The sequence below is a fragment of the Callithrix jacchus genome, chromosome 22, assembly GCF_049354715.1.
Source record: "Callithrix jacchus isolate 240 chromosome 22, calJac240_pri, whole genome shotgun sequence".
Classification (NCBI taxonomy): Eukaryota; Metazoa; Chordata; class Mammalia; order Primates; family Cebidae; genus Callithrix; species Callithrix jacchus.
The window spans coordinates 15,323,813-15,347,533 of record NC_133523.1 but is presented as its reverse complement, the minus strand read 5'-3'; the positions used below and the strand labels follow the sequence as shown (position 1 = coordinate 15,347,533).

At 48.5% G+C, this 23,721-nt stretch overlaps 1 protein-coding gene and 1 pseudogene across 2 annotated transcripts in view; one reads left to right on the top strand and one right to left on the bottom strand.

Annotated features, from left to right (window-relative positions):
- The window catches only part of NWD1 (NACHT and WD repeat domain containing 1), a 101,296-nt gene extending 77,912 nt beyond the window's left edge, over positions 1-23,384 (bottom strand). The window contains 6 exon segments of the mRNA XM_035287137.3: positions 2,847-3,144; positions 9,593-9,709; positions 15,198-15,235; positions 15,238-15,283; positions 20,707-20,804; positions 23,095-23,384. Coding sequence (XP_035143028.3) covers positions 2,847-3,144; positions 9,593-9,709; positions 15,198-15,235; positions 15,238-15,283; positions 20,707-20,718 — 511 coding nt within the window. The 5' untranslated portion in view covers positions 20,719-20,804; positions 23,095-23,384.
- Positions 22,094-22,622, top strand: LOC108588938 (ubiquitin-ribosomal protein eS31 fusion protein pseudogene; annotated as a pseudogene). Its single transcript, XR_013531278.1, has one exon. The product of XR_013531278.1 is annotated as a ubiquitin-ribosomal protein eS31 fusion protein pseudogene (transcript).
- Positions 23,385-23,721: the final 337 nt, after the last annotated feature.

Sequence of the window (23,721 nt, the reverse complement as noted above, 5' to 3'; positions counted from 1 at the left end):
ATAAAATGTCTTGGAACTAGACATGGAGGGTGGCTCCAGGACTCAGTGAATGTACTAATTGCCACTGAATTGTATGAAGTTGACCATTGACGAACATGGGTTTGAACTACACAGGTCAAGTGTATTCTGCCTCTGCCACCCCTGAGACAGCAAGACCAACCCCTCCTCTTCCTACTCAAGGTGCAGATGATGAGGATGAAGACCTTTGTGACTGATGATCCGCTCATGAGTGATCAACAGAAAACATATTTTCTCTTCCTTGCAGTTTTTATAATAATGCTTTCTTTTCTCTAGCTTACTTTATTGTAAGAATACAGGATATGGGGCCGGGAGCAGTGGCTCACACCTGTAATCACAGCACTTTGGGAGGCCAAGGTGGGCAGATCACCAGGTCAGGAGATCGAGACCATCCCAGCTATGGCAGTGAAATCCCGTCTCTACTAAAAAATACAAAAAATAAGCTGAGTTGGTGGCACAAGCCTGCAATCCCAGCTACTCAGGAGGCTGAGGCAGGAGAATCACTTGAGCCCAGGAGACAGAGGTTGCAGTGAGCCACAATCATGCCACTGCACTCCAGCCTGGATGACAGAGTGAGACTCCATCTCAAAAAAAAAAAAACCACAAGAATACAGTATATGATAGATAGAAACATACAAAATATGTCCTCATCAACTTTTTATGTTGTTTGTTACAGGGTCGCACTCTGTCACCCAGGCTGGAGTGCAGTGGTGCAATCTGGGCTCATTGCAACCTCCACCTCCTGGGCTCATGCAGTCCTCCCACCTCACCCTCCTGTGTAGCTGGGACTACAGGTGTGCACCACCATGCCCAGCTAATTTTAATTTAAAAAAAAAAATAAAGATGGGGTTTTGCCATGTTGCCCAGACGGGTCTCTAACTCTGGGCTCAAGTAATCTACCCACCTCAGCCTCCCAAAGTGCTGGGATTACAGGCATGAGACACCATGCCTCATCAACTATTTATGTTATTGGTAGCACTTTCGGTCAATTATAGACTCTTAATAGTTAAGTTTTGGGGGAGTAAGTAGTTAAGTAGTTAAGGTTGGAGTGCAGTGGCACAGTCATGGCTCACTGTGGCCTCCAACTCCTGGGCTCAAGCAATCCTCCCACCTCAGTCTCCCCAGTAGCTGGGACTGCAGTCACATGCCATCACACCTGGCTAACTTATTTTTTGTAGAGACGGGGTTTTGTCATGTTGCCCAGGCTGGTCTCGAACTCCTGAACTCAAAGTTAATACAGATTTTTGACTGTGCAAGAGGTTAGAGTCCATGAACCCTATGTTGTTCAAGGGTTGACTGTATTTTATTTATTTATTTATTTATTTATTTATTTATTTATTTATTTATTGAGACGGAGTTTCACTCTTGTTGCCCACGCTAGAGTGCAATGGCACAATCTCAGCTCACCACAAGCTCTGCCTCCCAAGTTCAAGAGATTCTCCTGCCTCAGCCTCCTGAGTAACTGGGATTACAGGCGTGCACCACCACCCTCAGCTAATTTTTGTATTTTTAGTAGAGATGGGGTTTCACCATGTTGGTCAGGCTGGTCTCGAACTTCTGACCTCATGATCTGCTTGCCTGTCTCAGCCTCCCAAAGTGCTGGGATTACAGTTGTGAGCCACTGCACCTGGCTAATTTATTTATTTATTTAGAGACAGGGTGTCATTCTGTCACCCTTGCTGGAGTGCAGTGGCAAGATCATAACTCAATGCAGCCTCCAACTCCTGGGCTCCAGAGCTCCTCTCATCTCAGCCTCCTGAGTATCTGGGGCTACAGGCATTCACCACCATACCCAGCTAATTTTGTTTTCATTTTTGTTTTTTGAGACAAGTCTCTCTCTGTCACCCAGGCTGGAGTGCAGTGGCATGATCTTGGCTCACACAGCCTCTGCCTCTGGGCTCAACCAATCCTCCTGCCCCAGCCTCCTGAGTAGCTGGGACTATATGTGCACACCACTACGTCTGGCAAATTAAAAACAATTTTTTTTAAGAGATGAAGTGTCACTATATTGCCCAGGCTGGTCTCAAACTCCTGGGCTCAAGTGATTCTCCTGCCTTGGCCTTCCAAAATGCTGGGATTACAGGTGGACACCACTGGGCCCAGCCTGCTAGATTTGGTACTATAAATTCTGCATCCTAGGAACCCCTCCATCCCAGGCAAATTGGCATGGTGGTCACCTGGATTGCTTCCCCTGATATGGCTTGCCTGTGTCCCTACCCCAATCTCATCTTGACCTGTAGCTCCCATAATTCCCATGTGTTGTGGGAGGGACCTGGTGGGAGAGAATTAAATCACGGGGGTGGTTTCCCCCATACTGTTCTCGTGGTAGTGAATACATCTCACAAGATCTGATGGTTTTATAAGGGGTTTCTCCTTTTGCTTGGCTCTTACTCCGTCTTACCTGCTGCCACGTGAGACGTGCCTTTGCTCCTCCTTGACCTTCTGCCATGATTGTGAGGCCTCCCCAGCCATATGGAACTGTGAGTCCATTAAACCTCTTTTCTTATAAATTACCCAGCCTCAAGTATGTCTTTATGGGTGGCATGAGAACAGACTAATACACCCCCAACCCATGTCAGGGGCATCCCTGGGAGACAAGAAGATAGAGCCAGCGAGGAGAAGAAGATCCTAAGAGACCAAGATTGATCAGGAACGTGGCTGAACTATCTTGGATCAGTGAAATAGTGAATAGTCAGAGCCAAGGGACCAGAGGTTGATTGGTTCGGCATTTGCAAGAAATGCAGACTGCTGCATTTTTGCCAACAGCAGATGGAAATTCTGAACACGTGGTTTCATGTGGATCTCTGGGGGAGTCCCTGCAGCCTCACCTGACCGGTGGTAGCGGTGCCACTGCTGCTGGGTGATGAGGCCCAGCCTCCGGGCCTCCTGGGCTCCAGAGCGTAGGACAGAAGTTAGGGTGGCCTCCTCTGGCTCGCAGGCCTCCCCATTACCTGGTGCCTGCAGGATGTAGGCGGGAGGAACCGCATTCTCTTCCCTGCGGAAGTGCCTTGCCACCAGCTCCAGGTCACTCGGCCTGGCAGTCAGCCGGGCCCTCAATACCTCCCACTCCTTCTCGTCAATCTGCGAGGGAACCAGACAGGGGCCGTACTGATCACCGATGAGGGCCTAGCAGAGAGGAAATCACAGATTCAAACCTCACTTTTTTTCCTCAGACAGGGTCTTGCTCTGTCTCCCAGGCTGAGGTACAGTGATACGACCATGACTTGCTGCAGCCTCGACCTCCTGGGTTTTTTTTTTTTTTTTTTTTAATGGAGTCTCACTCTGTCGCCCAGGCTGGAGTGCAGTGGTGCAATCTTGGTTCACTGCAACCTCTGCCTCCTGCGTTCAAGTAATTCTCCTGGCTCAGCCTCCCGAGTAGCTGGGATTACAGGCACCCACCACCACTCTCAGCTAATTTTTGTATTTTTAGTAGAAACGGGGTTTCATCTGGCCAGGCTGGTCTTGAACTCCTGAACTCATGATCCACCCACCTCCGCCCAGGCGTGGGCCTCTGCACCTGGCTGACCTCCTGGGTTTAAGTGATCCTCCCACCTCAGCCTCCTGAGTAGGTGGGACCACAATCACGTGCCAACACACTCGGCTAATTTTTGAGATTTTATTTTTGGTACAGACAGGGTCTCCCTATATTACCCAGGCTGGTATTGAACTCTCAGACTCAAGTGATCCTCCCATCTCAGCCTCCCAAAGTGCTGGGATTACAGGCCACTGTGCCCAGCCACAATTGACTATTCTTTGTCCAACTCAATATATAAGTAAATGACTCCAACTGCTTTTGTGGGTCCTTATTTCCTTATGACGGTTTTTGTGCCATGTAAAATAATTGTATTAAATAAATGTGTATCAGCTGGGCACAGTGGCTCATACTTGTAATCCCAGCACGTTGGGAGGCCAAAGCAGGTGGATCACCTGAGGTCAGGAGTTCAAGACCAGCCTGGCTAACATGGTGAAACCCCATCTCTACTAAAAATAGAAAAATTAGCCAGGTATGGTGGCTGTGTGCCTGTTATGCCAGCTACCTGGAAGGCTGAGGCAGGAGAATCACTAGAACCTGGGAGGCTGCAGCGAGCTAAGATCATGCCACTGTACTCCAGCCTGGGCAACGGAGTGAGACTCTGTCTATAAATAAATAAATAAAGGGCATGGTTTTTTGTTTTTTTTTCCCAACATGGGTTGCATATAGTCTGGGGAGTCAAGGCAATTCACCTGAGCTGCAGAATCAGACATGAAAAGGAGTTTATCAGGCAGAGTACATTGCAGGCAGGGGCGGTGGCATGTGCGAAGGCCCTGTGGCAGGAAGGAGCAAGGCTGCCGTAGGAAGGGCAGAGGCAGCTAAGGCACTAGCAAGAAGAGGGGCAGCGAAGGGAGACAGGGCTATCCCGCTGCACAAGATTTTATTTTTATTTTGAGACAGAGTTTTACTCTTGCTACCCAGGCTGGAGTGCAATAGCACAATTTCAGCTCACTGCAACCTCTGCCTCCCGGGTTCAAGTGATTCTCCTACCTCAGCCTCCCAAGTAACTGGGATGACAGGTGCCCACCACCATACCTGGCTAATTTTTTGCATTTTTTGTAGAGAGAGGGTTTTACCACGTTGGCCAGGCTGGTCTTGAACTCCTGACCTCAAGTGATCTGCCTGCCTCGGCCTTCCAAAGTGCTTAGATTATAGGTGTGAGCCACCGCACCCAGCCCCGCTGCACAAAAGTCTGTAGGCCATAAAATTTTGTTTTTTTTTTTTTTTTGATGAAGTTTCACTCCGTTGCCCAGGCTGAAGTGTGATCTTGGCTCACCACAACCTCTACCTCCTAGAGTCAAGTGATTCTCCCGACTCAGCCTCCAGAGTAGCTGGGACTACAAGCATGCACCACCATGTGCAGCTAATTTTTTTATTTTTAACAGAGATGGATTTTCCCTATGTTGGCCAGGCTGGTCTTGAACTCCTGACCTCGTGATCCACCCACCTCAGCCTCTGAAACTGCTGGGATTATAGGCATGAGCCACCGCATCTGGCCCAAAATTTTGGTCTTAATGCCAGGGCCACACTCAGAGTAGGTGCAATCTGGAAGGCAAAAGAGTTCACCTGGACAGGTATGGTGGCTCACACCTATAATCCCAGCACTTTGGGATAAGATGGGTGGATCACTTTAGCTTAGGAGTTCAAGATCAGCCCTGGGCAACATGGTGAAACCCCCATCTCTACAAAAAAATACAAAAATGAGCTTGGCATGGTGGTGCATGGCTGCAGTCCCAGCTACTCAGGAGGCTGAGGTGGGAAGATCACTTGAGCTCAGGAGACTGAGGCTGCACTGATCTGAGATCATGCCACTGCACTCTAGCCTGGACGACAGAGGGAGATGCTGTCTCAAAAAAAAAAAGAAAAAAAAAAAGAGTTAACCTTGAGGAGACCTAGCCCTTCAGGCCAGAGCCAAAGTCCAGTTTTCCCAGTATGAAATAGAAATAATCGTCAGGCACAGTGGCTCACGTCTGTAATCCCAGCACCCTGGGAGGCCAAGGTGGGTGGATCATGAGGTCAAGAGATTGAGACCATCCTGGCCAACATGGTGAAACCCTGTCTCTACTAAAAATGCAAAAAAAAATAGCTGGGCATGGTGGCGCGTGCCTGTAGTCCCAGCTACTCAGGAGGCTGAGGCAGGAGAATCACTTGAACCTGAGAGGTGGAGGTTGCAGTGAGCTGAGATCGTGCCACTGCACTCCAGGCTGGACGACAGCTTGGAGTCCAAAAAAAAAAGAGAGAAAAGAACAAAAAAAGAAATAGAAGCAATCACCCCTCCACAGTCTGTTGAGTTGTACCAGAATACTCCAGGGGCACGCATGGAAGAAACCTGGATAAATGGAATCAGTGATGATAGGATGTTGAAGAAGACGCTGTGCTCCAGGGACCTTTGCCGCAATAACAGCCTCATATGAACAAGAGAAGTTGGAAAAGGCATAGCCAGGTGGTACAGTTTGAATATTTGTCCCTCCACAACCAAAACTCCTGTTGAAACTTAATCCCTAATGTGACAGTGTTGAGAGGTAAACCCTTTAAGAGGTGACTGGGTTATGAGGCTCTGCCGTCATGAATGGATTAACCCACTCCTGGATGAATGGATGAATGGATGGATCAATGAAAGGGTTATCACAAGAATGTGACTTGTGGCTTTATAAGAACAGGAGGAAAGACTGAGACTTGAGGTGGCACACTCAGCCCTCTCGCCACGTGATACTCTGCACCACCTCAGGACTCCGTGAGACCCCAGTAGCAAGAAGGCTGTCACCAGATGCAGCCCCTTGACCTTGGACTGCCCAGCCTCCAGAAACCTAAGAAATGAATTTCTGGCTGGGCACAGTGGCTCATGCCTGTAATCCTAGCACTTTGGGAGACCGAGAATGTGGATCACTTGAAGTCAGGAGTTTGAGAACAGTCCAGCAGGCATGATGAAACCCCGTCTCTACTAAAAATACAAAAGTTAGCTGGAAATCGCTCGAACCCAGGAGGCAGAGGTTGCAGTGAGCAGAGGTCATGCCACTGCAATCCAGCCTGGGCAACAGAGCAACTCCATCTCAAAAATAAAAATAATAGTAATTTCTTTTCTATTCTTTCTTCTTCTTAAGAGACACACTCTTTCTCTGTCACCCAGGCCAGAGTGCCACAGTGCAATCATACCTCACTGCAGCCTCGAACTCCCAGGCTCAAGGGATCTTCCCACCTCAGCCTCTCGAGCAGCTAGGACTACAAGCATGAGCCACCACTCCAGCTAACTGTTTTATTCTTTTGTAGAGATGGGGTCTTGCTATGTTGCCCAAGCTGGTCTTGAACTCCTGGAATCACACAATCCTCTGGCTTCAGTCTCCCTAAGCGCTAGGATTACGTGTATGATCCACAGTATCTGGCCTCATTTCTTTATAACTAGTCAGTTTCAGGCATTCTGTTATAAGCAACAGAAAACAGACTAAGACACAAGCCAACCACAAACCAGAGGTTATACGAAGGAACAGGTGGTGAACAAAACAAAACAAACGGCTCCAGTCTTTGGGATCAAAGCAAGGGAAATAGAAAGAATTCCCACCAGGAACAACTCTCAGAGCTCTGGAGACACTGGGGCTGCTGATGGCCCAAGAGACCGGAGCCTCTCTAAAAGGAAGTACCTTAGGGAGCTGTCCCCGGCCTCCGTGCTGCCTAAGAGACCAGAGCCTCTCTAAAAGGAAGTACCTTAGGGAGCTGTCCCCGGCCTCGGTGCTGCCTAATGACTTATTTACCAGAGAGACACCTCTCCAAGGGCCTCCAGTACATCTCTGATTTTTCTGGAAGGCCCCCCGCAAGTCACAGTCATGGAGCAGAATGATGCCGTGGCTCTTGGGCTGTACAGGGGTGATGCCTGGTTCAAGAGGGAAGCAGGAAGTAAGTCCAGGTCAGCCGGCCATGGGGCCTTTCTCTGGAAGGCTCAGAGAAGCTCAGAGATCACCCTCGGGTTCCCTGCGCAACCAGGAAGCTGCGCTGTGCTTTCAGCTGCCTGCAATTTGGATTGCAAAACCAAATTCCCCCTGGAGTTCTTTTTCTCCATTTTTTTCCCTTTCTTCCTTAAAAAAAAAAAAATTTTTTTTTTTTTTTGGTAGGCCGGGGGGTCTCACTATGTTGCTCAGGCTGGTCTTGAACTCCTGAGCTCAAGTGATCCTCTCACCTCAGCCTCCTGAAGTGCTGGGATTATAGGCATGAGTCACCATGGTCAGTCTCTCTCTCCTTTTTTCTTTTCTTGGAAACTCAACAAAATGATCATTGGGCTCCTTTGAAAAATTAAATTTAGAGACTGGAAATTTAGGAGATTTACAAGCAGAATGTAGAGTTTTCCAAACATTAGAATATATTTTAAAGCAATAATAAATAAAATAGAGTGGTACCAGCATACAACAGAAGTATAGAACAAAAGAATAACTGTAATCCCAGCTATCCAGGAGACTATGGCTGGAGGATTGCTTGAGTCCAGGAGATCAAAACCAGCCTGGGCAACACTCCAAGAACTTGTCACAAAAAAAGGAGTATATATATATATATATATGCATGTGTGTGCATATACATATATATGTGTGTGTATACATATATATGTATATACATGTATGTATATATCAGTTTTGCCCACTATTTCTGACTCCTAATTACAAAAGCCCTTGTTACAGTCTTAATGTTGGGACACTTTAGGTCTCAGAAGCAGACCTCAGACCTCAGAAAATAGAATATGTCTCTGACCTTTACCTTCTCTTTTATTTTAAACAGAGTCTCCTTCTGTTGCCCAGCTGGAATGCAGTAGCACAATCTCAGCTGGCTCCAACCTCCACCCCCCAGGTTCAACCAATTCTCATGCCTCAGCCTTCTGAGTAGCTGGGATTATATGTGTACGCCACCATGTCTGGCTAATTTTTGTATTTTTAGTAGAGATGGGGTTTCACCATGTTGCCCAGGCTGGTCTTGAACTCTTGATCTCAAATTATCCACCTGCCTCAGCCTCCCAAAATGCAGAGATTACAGAGTGAGCCACCACACCTGGCCATGATACTGTTCATTAGTTTTTTCCTCTTTACTGTCCAGGACAGAGAACAGCACATTTTTCCTGGAAAAAGTCAGATAGCCAGTATTTTTAGCTTTACAGGTCAGATGGTCTCTATCAGAAGGACTAAACTCTGCCATTATAGCTTGAAAGCAGCACTAGACAATGTGTAAACAAGTGGACATGGCTGTGTGCCAATAAAGCTTTATTTACAAAGACAGACAGTGGGCCACACTTGCCCCTCAGGCTGTAGCTTGCTGGCCCCTGTTCTAGAATTTTTTTTTCTTTCTTTCTTTCTTTCTTTCTTTTTTTTGAGACAAAGTCTGTTCTGTCACCCAGGCTGGATGCAGTGGCATGATCTTGGCTCAATACAACCTCCACCTCCCAGGGAGCGAGTAGGGAAGGTAGGAGAGAGTCCAGATCAATCTCTAAGATTCCTTCTGGCTTCAATATTCTACTCTCCAAGCCACCTGCTGCTTCCATTTGACTGCTAATGTTTGGATCCCATTCAGCTCTGCAGAAAGAGTGCTGTGATCGATTAGTAATGTCTGTCAGAGTCAAGCCATAGGGATAAGGTAAGATAGCAGCTACGGGCCAGACATGGTGGCTCACGCCTGTAACCTCAGCACTGTGGGGGAGGTTGAGGTGGGTGGATGACGAGGTCAGATGATCAAGACCATCCTGGCTAACAGAGTGAAATCCTGTCTCTACTAAAAATACAAAAAGAAAAAAGAAAAATTAGCTGGGAGTGGTGGCACGTCCCTGTAATCCCAGCTACTCAGGAGGCTAAGGCAGACAATCACCTGAAACTGGAAAGCAGGAAGGCAGAAGTTGCAGCAAGCCAAGACTGTGCCACCACACTCCAGTCTGGGCAACAGAACAAGACTCTGTCTCAAAAAAAAAAAAAAAATAGCAGAAATGGTACCTATTTCCCTCTGCTAATTAGTTTGTCTAGAAAGCAGGGGGCATATCCCGGAGGAGTAAGGCTAACCCATTACTCCCAAGACACTCACAACAAAAGCTGGCCCTATGGATGTTTGGCAACACCGGTCGACCTCCTCCAAGCAGAGTTCTGTGGTCAAGTGGTCAGTGGCTTCAGTGTTCCGAATACCCCACCTCAGATCAACAACCTGGAAGATAGAAACATCAAGTCTGTCAGGGAGGTGGCGTGACAGGTCATTTGTTTTTTCAATTCCCTTTGACAAAAGCAGAAAGTTTATTTTGAAAATTTTTGACAGCCTCTTCCTGTAGGGGGATGTCTGGATTAAAAGAACTTGAACCAAACCCGTAACCATGAGAAATGAGAAATGAGGATAATCATGAGAAAAATAATAGACAGACCCAGACTGGAGGGAAGGACATTCTTTAAGATATCCTGCCTGTCAACGCCAGGCATGGTGGTGGGCACCTGTGGTCCCAGCTATTTGGGAAGCTGAGGGAGGAGGAGCAACTGGGCCCAGAAGGCAGAGGCTGCAGTGATTTCTTGTACTACTATTGTACTACTGCACTCCAACCTGGACAACTGTCCAGGAGCCAGACCCTGTCGAAAGGAAAAGAAAGGAGGAAGGGCGAGAGAGAGAGAGAGAAATAAAAGAAAGAAAAGGAAAGAGAGAGAGGGAGGGAGGGAAGGAGGGAAGGAGGGAGGGAGGGAGAGAAAAGACTGCCAAGGTCATGAGAAATAAGGAGACTAAGAAACTGACGCAGACCAGAGGAGACTGGGGCAATAAGACAATGAAATGCAATGGGGTGCCCTGGATGGGATTCTCCACGAGGAAAGACAGATGGAAGAGCTGGCAACATTTGAGTTAAGTCGGGGAGGGGTTAATAGTCACGTATCCATGTTTATTTCTCTCTTTTGTGAGATGGAGTCTTGCTCTGTTGCCCAGGCTGGAGTGCAGTGGAGCAATCTCAGCTCACTGGAAGATCAATCCTTCCCTCCTTCCCTCCCTCCCTCTGTCTGTCCCTCCCTCCCTCCCTCCCTCCCTTCTGTCCTGTGGTGCAATCTTGGCTTACTGAAACTTCTGCCTCCCAGGTTCAAGAGATTCTCATGCCTCAGCCTCCTGAGTAGTTGGGACTACAGGACCATACCACCATGCCTGGCTAATTTTTTGTATTTTTAGTAGAGACGGGGTTTCACTGTATTGACCAGACTGGTCCTCTCGAACCCCTGACTTCAGGTGATCCACCCACCCCAAAGTGTTGGCATTACAGGTGTGAGCCACTGGCCCCAGCCTAATTTCTTTTCGTTTGAGATGGAGTCTTGCTCTGTTGCCCAGGCTGGAGCTTAGTGGTGCAATCTCAGCTCACTGCAACCTCCACTTCCTGGGTTCAAGAGATTATTCTGCCTCAGCCTCCCAAGTAGCTGGGATTACAGGTGTGCACCACCACACCTGGCTAATTTTTTTTGTATTTTTAGTGGAGATAAATTTTCACAATGTTGGCCAGGCTGGTCTCAAACTCCTGATCTCAAGTAATCTGCCTGCCTCAGCCCCACAAAATGCTGGGATGACAGGTGTGAGCCACTGCACCTGGCCTTAAAGTTGATGCCATAGTTGAAACAATGTAGTTGATTGTGCTGTGGTTAGGAAAAACGTTACAAGACACCGAGCATGGGGGTGTATGGGAACTCTGCACTGTCCATGCATTGCCTGTAAGCCTAAACTCCAAATTCAGTTTATTTATAAACATTTAGTTGGGCCAGGTGCAGTGGTGCATGCCTGTAGTCCCAGCTATTCGGGAGGCTGAGGTGGGAGGATTGCTTGAGCCCAGGAGTTCTGGGCTGTAGTGCGCTATGCTGATCAGGTGTCTCTACTAAGTTCGGCATCAATATGGTGACCTCCCGGGAGCAGGGGACCATCAGGTTGCCTAAGGAGGGGTGAACCGGCCCAGGTTGGAAATGGAGCAGGTTAAAACTCCTGTGCTGATCAGTAGTAGGATCGCGCCTGTGAATAGCCACTGCACTCCAGCCTGGGCAACATAGCAAACCCCGTCTCTAAAACAAACAAACAAACAAACAAACAAACATACATTTTGTTGGGGAGGTGGTGTGCGCCTGTAATCCCAGCTACTCTGGAGACTGAGGCACAGGGATTGCTTGAGCCCAGGAGTTCAAGACCAGGTTGGTCAACATAGCAAGACCTCATCTCTAAAAAAATAAAAATTAAAAAGGAAGTGAATTAAAAATTAAAATAGAGGCAGGGAGAAGTGGCTCATGCCTACAATCACAGCAGTATGGGAGGCCGAGGCAGGAGGATCTCTCAAGCCTGGGAGTTTGAGACCAGCCTGGACAATATAGGGAGACCTTGCCTCTACAATAATAATAATAATAATAATTAGCCAGGTGTGGTGGTGTGTGCCTGTAGTCCCAGATACTTGAGAAGCTGAGGCAGGAGGATCTCTCAAGCCTGGGAGTTTGAGACCAGCCTGGACAATATAGAGAGACCTTGCCTCTACAATAATAATAATAATAATAATAATTAGCCAGGTGTGGTGGTGTGTGCCTGTAGTCCCAGATACTTGAGAAGCTGAGGCAGGAGGATCATCTGAGCCCAGGAAGCAGAAGCTGCAGTGAGCTGTGTTTGCACCCCTGCACTCCAGCCTGGGTGACAGAGGGAGCCCCTGTTGCAAGAAAAAAAGAAAAAGAAAAGGATAATAAAAGCAAAAAAGAGGTCAGGCACAATAGCTCATGCCTGTAATCCCAGAACTTTGGGAGGCCGAGGCAGGCAGATCACCTGAGGTCAGGAGTTTGAGACCAGCCTGGACGACATGGAGAAATCCTGTCTCTACTAAAAATACAAAATTAGCTGGGCATGGCGGCACGCACCTGTAGTCCCAGCTATTTGGGAGACTGAGGCAGGAGAATTGCTTGAACCCAGGAGGTGGAGGTTGCAGTGAGCCAAGATTGTGCCATCGCACTCCAGCCTGGGCAACAAGAGTGAAACTGTGTCTCAAAAAAACAAACAAACAAACAAACAAACAAAAAAAGCTTTTTTTAAAAAGGAACTTGGCCATTTTCAAACTGTTGCTTTGAAAGCAAGGACATGCCCACACTTGTTCACAGAGCTTTCCTTGCAAAAGAGGGTGTTTAGTTCGGCCAAAACTGGACATAACAGTCTCCTTGGCAACCGCACGCTTGTGGTTCATTTGCGCCTGCTCTCCAGGGGGAGGCTGGGCAGAACGGCTCGGTTCAAGTAGGCAAAGCTGACCCCGGAAGGCTGGGGTGACAGGGAGACAAAGACGACTGGGAACAGTCCCTGCCCCTGAATTCTTTACCCCCGAGAGAGAGACACATAGATTCCTATGACAAGCAGTGAGAGGCCAGCAGTACTGAATGTGACTGCAAGAAGAAAGGGGGAGGAACAATGAGTTAGGGGAGCAGGAAAGGAAAAGGGATCAGGAACCAGCCTCTGAAAGGATATTGACAGCGTCTGCGTCAGAGCACGGGCGTGGGCATTAAACAGAAGAGCTCGAGGCATTTCATCAGTCTTCAGTGCTGACGCTTTCGCAGTGCCTCTGACATTGAACTATGTCTCATGATCAATAGTGGGCAAAGTGCAATTCCTAGCACTGCTTCTTTCTTAGTAATAAATATACAAACCATAATGCATATTTTCCTTTTCTTTTTTACCCAAAGGTCCACTACTTTTTTTTTTTGAGACAGGAGTCTTGCTCTGTTGCCCAGGCTGGGGTACAGTGGCATGATCTCGGCTCATTGCAACCTCCACCTCCTGGGTTCAATCGCTTCTCCTGCCTCAGCCTCCCAAGCAGCTGGGATTACATGTGCCTGCCACCACACCTGGCTAATTTTTGTGGTTTTAGTGGAGGCGGAGTTTCACTATGTTATCCAGTCTGGTCTCAAACTCCTGACCTCAGGTGATCCACCAATCTTGGCCTCCCAAAGTGTTGGGATTACAGGTGTGAGCCACTGTGCCTGGCCCAGATTTTCTTTTGTAAAGACAGTGTCCAACTCCAGCACCCAGGCTGGAGTGCAGTGGCTTGATCACAGCTCACTGCAGCCTTGAACTCCTGGGCTCAAGTGATCCTCCCGCCTCAGCCTCCCCAGTAGCTGAGACTACATGTGGGTGTCACCATACCCGGCTCATTAAAAAAAATTTATAGAGATGGGATCTTATGTTGCTCAGGCTGGTATCAAACTCCTGGCCTCCAACAGTCCTCCTGCCTTGGCCTCCCAAAGCATTGGGAATACTGGTATGAGCCACTGTGCCCCGTTTCATCTTTCAACCAAGTGGAACTTTGGTGCAATAAATCATTCACATAAATAGCAAGGAGGCAGCTTCAAGTTAAACTGAGACTCCAAAGACGGTTAATCAGTTTCCACAAGGATGTGTGCAGGTAGAAACATCCTCAGTTAGCCAGGCATGGTGGTGCATGCCTGTGGTTTCAGCTCCTAAGGAAGCTAGAGGCAGGAGGATCCCTTGAGTCCAGAAGGTCAATCAAGGTTGCAGTGAGCTGTGATCATACCACTGCACTTTTTTTTTTTTTTTTTTGAGATGAGGTCTTGCTCTGTCACCCAGACTATAGGCATGAGCCACCAGGGCCAGCTAATTTTTGTATTTTTAGTAGAGTTGGGGTTTCACCATGTTGCCCAGGCTGGTCTCAAACTCCTGACCTCAAGCGATCTGACCACCTCGGTCTCCCAAAGTGCTGGGATTACAGGCATCAGTCACCGTGCCCAGTCCCACATGCCTTTTTATAATCCCAAGGAATTTTACCTCTGCAGCTGGATCTCCAGGACCAAGTAAGAATCTGCAGGGCTCGGTGCAAAAAGAACATGTTGGCCCCTTGTTTAAACATTACTGTGAATTTCAAGACTCAACAGTAAAGCATTAAAAGAGCATGGATAGCCGGGCATGGTGGCGCACATGTGTAATCCCAGCTACTTGAGAGAGTGAGGCAGGAGAATCGCTTGAACCCAGGAGGCAGAGGTTGCAGTGAGCCAAGTTGGCACCACTGCACTACAGCCTGGACAAAAGAGTGAGACTATATCTCAAAAAGAAAAGAAAAAAAGGTGTGGTGGCTCACAACTGTAATCCAGCACTTTGGGAGGCCAAGGCAGGTGGATCACAAGGTCAGGAGATCAAGACCATCCTGGCTAACACGGTGAAACTCCATCTCTATTAAAAATACAAAAAATTGGCCCGGTGTGGTGGCAGGCACCTGTAGTCCCACTTAGGAGGCTGAGGCAGGAAAAACGCTTGAACCTGGGAGGTGGAGGTTGCAGTGAGCCGAGATCATGCCACTGCACTCCGGCCTGGGCGACAGAGCAAGACTCTGTCTCAAAAAAAAAAAAAAAAAAAAAAGGTGGCCCAGTACTTTGGGAGGCCAAGGCAGGAGGATCACGAGGTCAGGAAATCGAGATCATCCTGGCTAACACGGAGAAACCCCATATCTACTAAAAATACAAAAAATTAGCTGGGCATGGTGGCACATGCCTGTAGTCCCAGCTACTCGGGAGGCTGAGGCAGGAGAATTGCTTAAACCCGGAGGTGGAGGTTGCAGTGAGCCGAGATTGTGCCATTGCACTCCAGCCTGGGCAACAGAGTGAGATTCTATCTCAAAGAAAAGAAGAGCATGAAGCCCGGGGTGACCTCTGGTTACCTCAAACATCAAGCCATGCTTCTGGCAGAAGGTCTGCACTTCCAGGTAGGCGGCACTCTGCAGGGCTTCCCTCTCTGCATCCATATCTGCAAGGAGGGGCATGGAGGGTGTTAGTGGAAAGGGCCCGGTGTTCTTCCCAGCTGCACAGCTCTGCTTTTATTTATTTACTTTTGACTTTTTCCCCCTTTTTGTGGAGAATGGGGTCTGGCTATGTTGCCCAGGCTGGTCTCGAGTTCCTGGTCTCAAGTGATCCTCCGTCCTCTGCCTCCCAAAGTGCTGGGTTAACAGGCTTGAGCCACTGCGCCTGGCCTATGACTAAAGCCTCATCTGCTGCCACCATCTCAAAAAAAAAAAAAGAAAAAATTCGAAATAGGTATTTATTTATGTCGTAGGGTCTCCCTATGTTGCCCAGACTGGTCTTGAACTCCTGAATTCAAGCCATCTTCCTGTTTCGGCCTTCCAAAGTTTTGATATTACAGGCATGAGCCACTGTACCCAGCACTATATATATTTTTAAAAATATTTTGCTGCTATACCACTGATTTGATAATGAAAAAATATATATATATTTTGGGCCAGGCACAGTGGTGCACACCTGTAATCCCAACACTTTGGGAGGCCGACGTGGGTGGATCACAAGGTCAAAAGATTGAGACCATCCTGGCCAACATGGTGAAACCCCATCTCTACTTTAAAAAATACAAAAATTAGCTGGGCATGGTGGCACGTGCCTGTAGTCCAAGCTACTGGAGAGGCTGAGGCAAGAGAATCGCTTGAACCCGGGATGTGGTTACAGTGAGCTGAGATCACGCCACTGTACTTCAGCCTGGCAACAGAGCGAGACCCTGTTTAAAAAAAAAAAAAATTGTTAAGGAACAGGTCTCACTCCCTCACCCAGGCTGGAGTGTAGTGGTGCAATCATAGCTCACTGTAACCTCCAATTCCTAGCATTGATCAATCCTCCCACCTCAGCCTCCCAAGTAGCTGGGATTACAGGGAGGCATCACCACACCCCTATAATTTTTAAAAATTTTTTGTAGAGAAGGAGTTTCACCATGTTTCCCAGGCTGGTCTCAGACTCCTAGGCTCAAGCAATCCTCTTGCTTTGGCCTCCCAAAGCACTGGGATTACAGGAGGGAGCTGCCATGCCCAGCGCATCACATCTTGTTTGCCAGGGTGCCCCTTATGCTTAACCAAGAGGCACAATCAATCAATCAGTAATTTTTAAAAGTAATTGCAGTTTGTGAAGAATGCTGTTGAAAACACATGGGTGGTCTGGACTGGAGAATAACAGGGACAAATCTATTTCTTTCTTTCTTTTTCTTTTTTCTTTTTCTTTTGAGACAGTCTCGCTCCGTCACCCAGGCTGGAGTGCAGTGGCGAAATCTTGGCTCACTGCAACCTCCGCCTCCTGGGTTCAAGAGATTCTCCTGCTTCAGCTTCCCAAGTAGCTGGGATTACAGGCACGCACCACCACCCCCGGCTAATTTTTGTATTTTTCGAAGAAATGGGATTTCATCATGTTGGCCAGACTAGTCTGGAACTCCTGACCTCAGGTGATCCACCTGCCTCAGCTTCCAAAGTGCTGGGATTACAGGCATGCGCTACTGCACCCAGCCTATTTTTTTAAATGTATTTTATTTTATTTTTATTTTTATTTTTTGATGGAGTGCAGTGGCGTGATCTTGGCTCACTGCAACCTCCACCTCCCAGGTTCAAGAGATTCTCCTACCTCAGCCTCCTGAGTAGCTGGGACTACAGGTGGGTACCACCACATCCAGCTAATTTTTTGTATTTTCAGTAGTGATGGGTTTTCACCATGTTGGTCAGGATGGTGTCAAACTCCTGACCTCATGATCCACTTACCTTGGGCTTTCAAAGTGCTGGGATTACAGTCATGAGCCACTGCGCCTGGCCTACTTTTTTTTTTTTTTTTTTTTTACTTTTTGTAGAGATGGGGCCTTGCCATCTTACTCAGGCTGGTGTTGAACTCCTGAGTTCAAGCAATCCGCCCACCTCAGCAGGACAAATCTACTTTAGATTGGGGGGCAGAGAGGGGCTCCCTGAAGGGGGGTGTTTGCACTGAGACCCAAAGGATCAGAATAAGGAGAAGAGGGAACCATGAGGGTGACAGTCCTGATACAGGGCCCAGGCCTTGCGGATTACTGGATCTTATGGGTTTTGGTGTGGATACAACAGGTGGACAAGGAGGTGACCACATGAGATAAGGTTGGGGAGGTGAGCAGGGTCCCGTCACCCAGGGTCGTGCAGCTGTGGCAAGATGCCGGCGGTTTTTAAGCCTGTTGGTCATGAATGTTAGTTGCAACATCAAACGCCACTCACAGAAACTCTATCAAGTTGGGTTCTCAGTGTGCGTTCTCAGTGGGGCTTCTTGAGGAGGAAACAGGGTCCAGGAGGCCCCCACATGAGTCACTACCTGAGCTGCACTCACATCGAGGTCTCCCAGTTCTTCCCCCTCAGCCTCCAATGTTCTGGGATTGCAGGCGTAAACCACCACACCTGGCCCACGAGCTGCAATTACTTCATTTATGTGTCCCTGTGTCCCTCCCCCAACCAGGCTGTAATCTCTACGAGAGCACATATACATAGAGCGGTGTGGCCAGCCACAGTGGCTCACACCTGTAATTTTAGCCCTTTGAAAGGCCAAGGCAGGCAGATCATCTAAGATCAGGTGTTTGACACCAGCCTGCTCAACATGGTGAAACCCCGTCTCTACTAAAAATACAAAAATTAGCCAGGCATGGTAGCAGGTGCCTGTAATCCCAGCTACTCGGGAGGCTGAGGCAGGAGAGTTGCTTGAACCTGGGAGGTGGAGGTGGCAGTGAGCTGAGATTATACAACTGCACTCCAGCCTGGGCGACAGAGAGAAATTCTGTCTCAAAAACACAACAAAAAAACAGTGTCCCAGCAAATGCTCCATAATACTCTGTTCTCCAAAACAAATTTTTTAAAATCTGGTTTGTATTATCTGCCAATTTCCATGGTGTAAATACTCCACCTTGGTCAGTTTCAAGCTGCCAACTGACTTCCCTGAATGTGGAGTTGAGCAGTGCTATGTCGCAGCACACTATTAGCTGATATCTCCTTTTTGGTTTTTTCTTTGTTTTGTTTTTTGAGACGGAGTCTTGCTCTGTTGCCCAGGCTGGGGTGCAGTGTCGCCATCTTGGCTCACTACAACTTCCACCTCCTGGGTTCAAACAATTCTCCTGCCTCAGCCACCCCAGTAAGTGGGACTACAGTCACGCACCACCAGGCCCGGCTAATTTTTTGTATTTTTAGTAGAGACAGGGTTTCGCCATGCTGCCCAAGCTAATCTGGAACTCCTGACCTCAAGTGATCCACCCGCCTCAGCCTCCCAAAGTGCTGAGATTACAGGCGTGAGCCACGGCACCTGGTTCGCATCTAGGTCTCTTAAAGGGCTCCAGGAACCATGCCCAAGCCCTGACACCGCTTGATGGGAGTGCCCACTTGCCTCTGAGCCCCCATCCATACCCTGCACCTTACCTGAGGCCGTGGAACTGATGAAGATGGTCACACTGCTGGGCAGAGGTGCTGGGAGGGGGCCGGCTTCACCCTGGAGAAGCCGCCGGCGGGTACTCGGGCTGAGGGGGCCCACACTCATTGCTGCCCACCCACCAAAATGACCCTTCCCCTGGCAAGGGTCTGGGGTTCAGAGACCTCACGCCAGAAGCCTGGGAGTCCAGCGGGGCAGAGCCATCAGGAGCGGGGCACCTGTTTCACCTTCCGAGGCTCCCCCAGTGACCCACAGTCCCCCGCCAGCGTCTCTAGGGAGCTCAATCAGCTCCTCTCCACTGCTTTCCCAGGTCTGCAAGCACTCATGAAGGGTATTAGACAGTGGCCTCCCTGACAAGCCCTCTGGATATTGTCTCCTCTAGGTATGGGAGTCCTCTTCCCCGCTCCTCGTCCTGAGAGCTCAGTGGTCGCCACAGCAACTGTGGTTTCCCAGTGCTAAGCGTTGGAGCCTGGGGACCAGCCAACCTCTCGAACACCTGGGTTCCCTGGGGCCTACCCATGTAAGTTGAGCCTGAGCCCAGGTGTACAGAGGAGACGCTGGGAGCCATGCCCAGCCCCACGACCCAGGCAAGAAAGACAAACGCTTGATGAAACTCCCACCCTATCCTGCCCTTAAGGACCACCCCCTCCCACGAGGCAAAGTCCTTCCACGTCCAAGCACTATTTCAAACAGCATTTCTCACCTGGGGACCACTTAGCCCCCAGGGAACACTGGCAATGCCTGGAGACCTTTTCAGTTGCCATGAGTGGGAGATGCTACTGGCATCATGTGGGTGGAGACCAGGGATGCTATTCAACATCTGACAATGCCCAGGAAGCCGCCGCTGAGAATGTTCTGTCCCCAAATGTCAGCAGTGTTGAGAAATTGAGAAACCAGTTTTAGGCCAGGAGCAGTGGCTCATGCCTGTAATTCCAGCACTTTGGGAGGCCACGGTGGATGGATCACCTGAGGTCAGGAGTTCAAGACCAGCCTGGCCAACATGATGAAACCCCGTCTCTAAGAAAAATACAAAAATTAGCTGGGCATGGTAGTGGCACAGGCATGTAGTCCCAGCTACTTGGGAGGGTGAGGCAGGAGAATCACTTGAACTCAGGAGGTGGAGGTTGCAGTAAACTGAGATTGCACCACTGCACTCCAGCCTGGTGACAGAGTGAGATTCCATCTCAAAAGGAAAAAAAAAGAAACTAGTTTTAAATCAACTCTACTAGCTGGGCACAGTGGCTCGTGCCAGTAATCCCAGCTATTCAAGAGGCCAGAGAGGATCTCTTGAGCCAGAAGTTCAAGACCAGCCTAGGCAACATAGTGAGACCTCATCTCTGCAAAAAAAAAAGAAAGTTTTAAAAAAAATATAGCCATGGCATGGTGGTGCACACCTGTTGTCCCAGCTACTTGGGAGGCTGAGATGGGAGAACTGCATGAGCACAAGAGTTCAAGGCTGCTGTGAGCTGTGATCATGTGCCTGTAATCCCAGCACTTTGGGAGGCCAAGGTGGATGGATCACTTGTGGTCAGGAGTTCGAGACCAGCCTGGCCAACATGGTGAAACCCCCGTCTCCACTAAAAATACAAAAAATTAGCTGAGTGTGGTGGGAGGCACCTGTAATCCCAGGTTAATTGGGAGGCTGAGGCAGAAGAATTACTTGAACCTGGGAGGCAGAGGTTGCAGTGAGCCTAGATTGCACATTACGCTACAGCCTGGCAACAAGAGCAAAACTTCATCTCAAAAAAAAAAAAAAAATTTTTTTTGTAGAGATGGGGTCTCACCGTGTTGAGTTCAAGGCTGGAACTTGGAAGGTTCCTGACAGGAAGCCATCCCCCCACCTGAGCCTCCCAAAGTGCTGGGATTATAGCCATGATCTAACATTACTGAAAATGCCCTGGAGACCCAAATCCTGCCCAGCGTCTTCACAGCTGTAGCAAACTGCCACTGGAGGCAGAGAGAACAAATGCATACCTTGGCATCCATGAGGGTGGTTTGAATGCCATCTCCTCCATCGCCCTCCTGGAGGACTTAAGCAAGGGGGCTCCCTCTTGGGGCACCAGCTGCATGGTCTGTGAAATGAAAATAAGAGTCATTCAGGGCTCACGTCTCTGGAGCAATATATGAAGTAGCACAATGTGTTAGCAGATCAAAATTAATGCCAAAAATATCCACCATGAATGAAATATCACCAAGGCAGTCGGGAGATAGGTTTGTAAAATACAGGTGATGTTGATTCTGCAGGACTGTCGGGCGTTTTCAAACCTTTGTGTGTTTTGCTCTTACTATCCTCTCTGCCTCAACTTCCCTTACCTGCCTTGTCCCCCCGGGACAGACTCTGCCAGTGAGGGATCCCCAAGAGCACCCTCTCAGGTTCCATGATTCCTTAAGATTCGGAGAATTAAAAAATGGTGTTGTAGGCCGGGCACAGTGGCTCATGCCTGTAATCCCAGCACTTTGGGAAGCTGAGGTGGGCTGATCTCCTGGGGTCAGAAGTTGAAGATCAGCCCGGCCAACATGGGGAAACCCTGTCTCTAATAAAAATACAAAAATTAGCAGGGCATGACAGCGCACATCTGTCATCACGGCTATTTGGGAGGCTGAGACATGAGAATCGCTTGAACCCGGGAGATGGAGGTTGCAGTGAGCTGAGATCACACCACTGCCCTCCAGCCTGGGCAACAAGAGTGAGACTCCATCAAAAAAAAATAATAATAATAATAAATAATAAAATAAAACAAAACAAAAAAAGCTGTAGTACTCATAGATACTCAAAGGTTATGGTGAATGGATATAAATTAAAATCAGCTAAGGGGCCAGCTGCAGTGGCTCATGCCTGTAATTTCAGTACTTTGGGAGGCTGAGGCAGGAGGATTGCTTGAACTCAGGAGTTTAAGACCAGTCTGGACAACACAGGGAGACAGCATCTCCACAAAATAAAAAATTAGCCAGGGCCGAGCATGGTGGTTCACGCCTATAATTCCAGCACTTTGGGAGTCCAAGAGCTCAAGGCCAGCCTGGGCAACACGGTGAAACCCCATCTCCACAATAAATTAGCCAGGTGTGGTGGTGCACACCTGTAGCCCTAGCTATTCATAAGGCTGAGGATCACTTGAGCCTGGGAGGCAGAGGTTGAAGTGAGCCAAGATCATACCACTGTACTCCAGCCTGGGCAACAGAGTGAGACCCTATCTCAGAAAAAAAAAAAAAAATCAGCCGAGCATAGTGGCTCACTCCTGTAATCCCAGCACTTTGAGAGGCTGAGGCAGGTGGATCACAAGGTCAGGAGTTGGAGAGCAGCCTGGCCAACATGGTGAAACCTGTCTCTACTAAAAATATAAAAATTAGCTGGCGATTCTTCCTTTTCGATCCGCCATCTGCGCCTCACGTAGGGCCGCCACCAAAATGCAGATTTTCGTGAAAACCCTTACGGGAAAAACCATCACCCTCGAGGTTGAACCCTCGGATACGAAAGAAAATGTAAAGGCCAAGATCCAGGATAAGGAAGGAATTCCTCCTGATCAGCAAAGACTGATCTTTGCTGGCAAGCAACTGGAAGATGGACGTACTTTGTCTGACTACAACATTCAGAAGGAGTCTACTCTTCATCTTGTGTTGAGACTTCGTGGTGGTGCTAAGAAAAGGAAGAAGAAGTCTTACACCACTCCCAAGAAGAATAAGCACAAGAGAAAGAAGGTTAAGCTGGCTGTCCTGAAATATTACAAGGTGGATGAGAATGGCAAAATTAGTCGCCTTCGTCGAGAATGCCCTTCTGATGAATGTGGTGCTGGAGTGTTTATGGCAAGCCACTTTGACAGACATTATTGTGGCAAATGTTGTCTGACTTACTGCTTTAACAAACCAGAAGACAAATAACCGAGTTAATAAAAGACATGAACTAAAAAAAAAAAATTAGCTGGCATGGTGGCATGTACCTGCAATCCCAGCTACTCAGAAGCCTGAGGCAGGAGAATCGCCTAAACCTGGAGGCGGAGGTTGCAGTGAGCCGAGATCGCACCACTGCACTCCAGCCTGGGTGACAGAGCAAGACTCCATTTCAAATAGTAAAATTAAAAAAAAATAATAATCTCCCTAGACATTGCTATGTCCTCTAAGGGGCAGAATTCCCCTTGCTCAAGGACGCCTAGTCTAATGCATTTAGCTTCTTTCAACCTCAGGGCCTTTGCACGTGCTGCACTTGAATGCTCTATCCTGCATCTGTTCATGTCATTCACATTTTAGCTTCAATGTGACTTCCTCCTGAGAGGCCGTCTCTGACCACCCAACTGTTCGACTGCGTAGTGACCCCTTAGGCCACTCCCAATGCCATCACCCTATTTTAATTTTCGTCATAGTACTTACCACCAGCTGATAATGTTTCTACGTGTTTATTGTTTCTCTCTCCCACGAGAAAGTGAATTCCATGAGCCCAAGGATCTTGTCTGGTAAGGTTGGCGTGCCTGGCACGTAGTAGGTGCTCAGTAACTTATCATCCCAACAACAGGTTCATCCACGACTATTTCTCTTTCTTAACTTCTGTTTGTTGCCGAAGAAGACAGTTGAGCAAGACTGGGCTTCTCCAGGAAGGACAGAGGCCCTTTGCAGCATCAGCGCTCTGGCTGCCCCTGGGGGCTCCAGCCTCTCTTTTGTCCTTGCTGGTAGTGGAAGGGCCAATTTAGACTCCTCTGGGGAAGTAGGTTAGAGAGGACAGTTTCCTGGCCTTGGCGCCACCCGGAAGACAAGCCCCCGGCTATCCTAGTAACTTTTGTCTTAGGTATGTCATGGGTCGCTCCTTGCCCAATTCTCCCAGCAACAGGGATAATGAAAGAAATTGTTTGCACTCGGGCACCAGCTTAGCCGGGCACTCTGCCCAGACTTGGTGGTTAACCATTGTATGCCAGGCTGATACGGCTTCTCGTAAAAGATGCCATTTGCTGATGGTCTAGGAGGTGCCAGTTGGGTGGCATTTGGCATTAGCAGTCCATATAA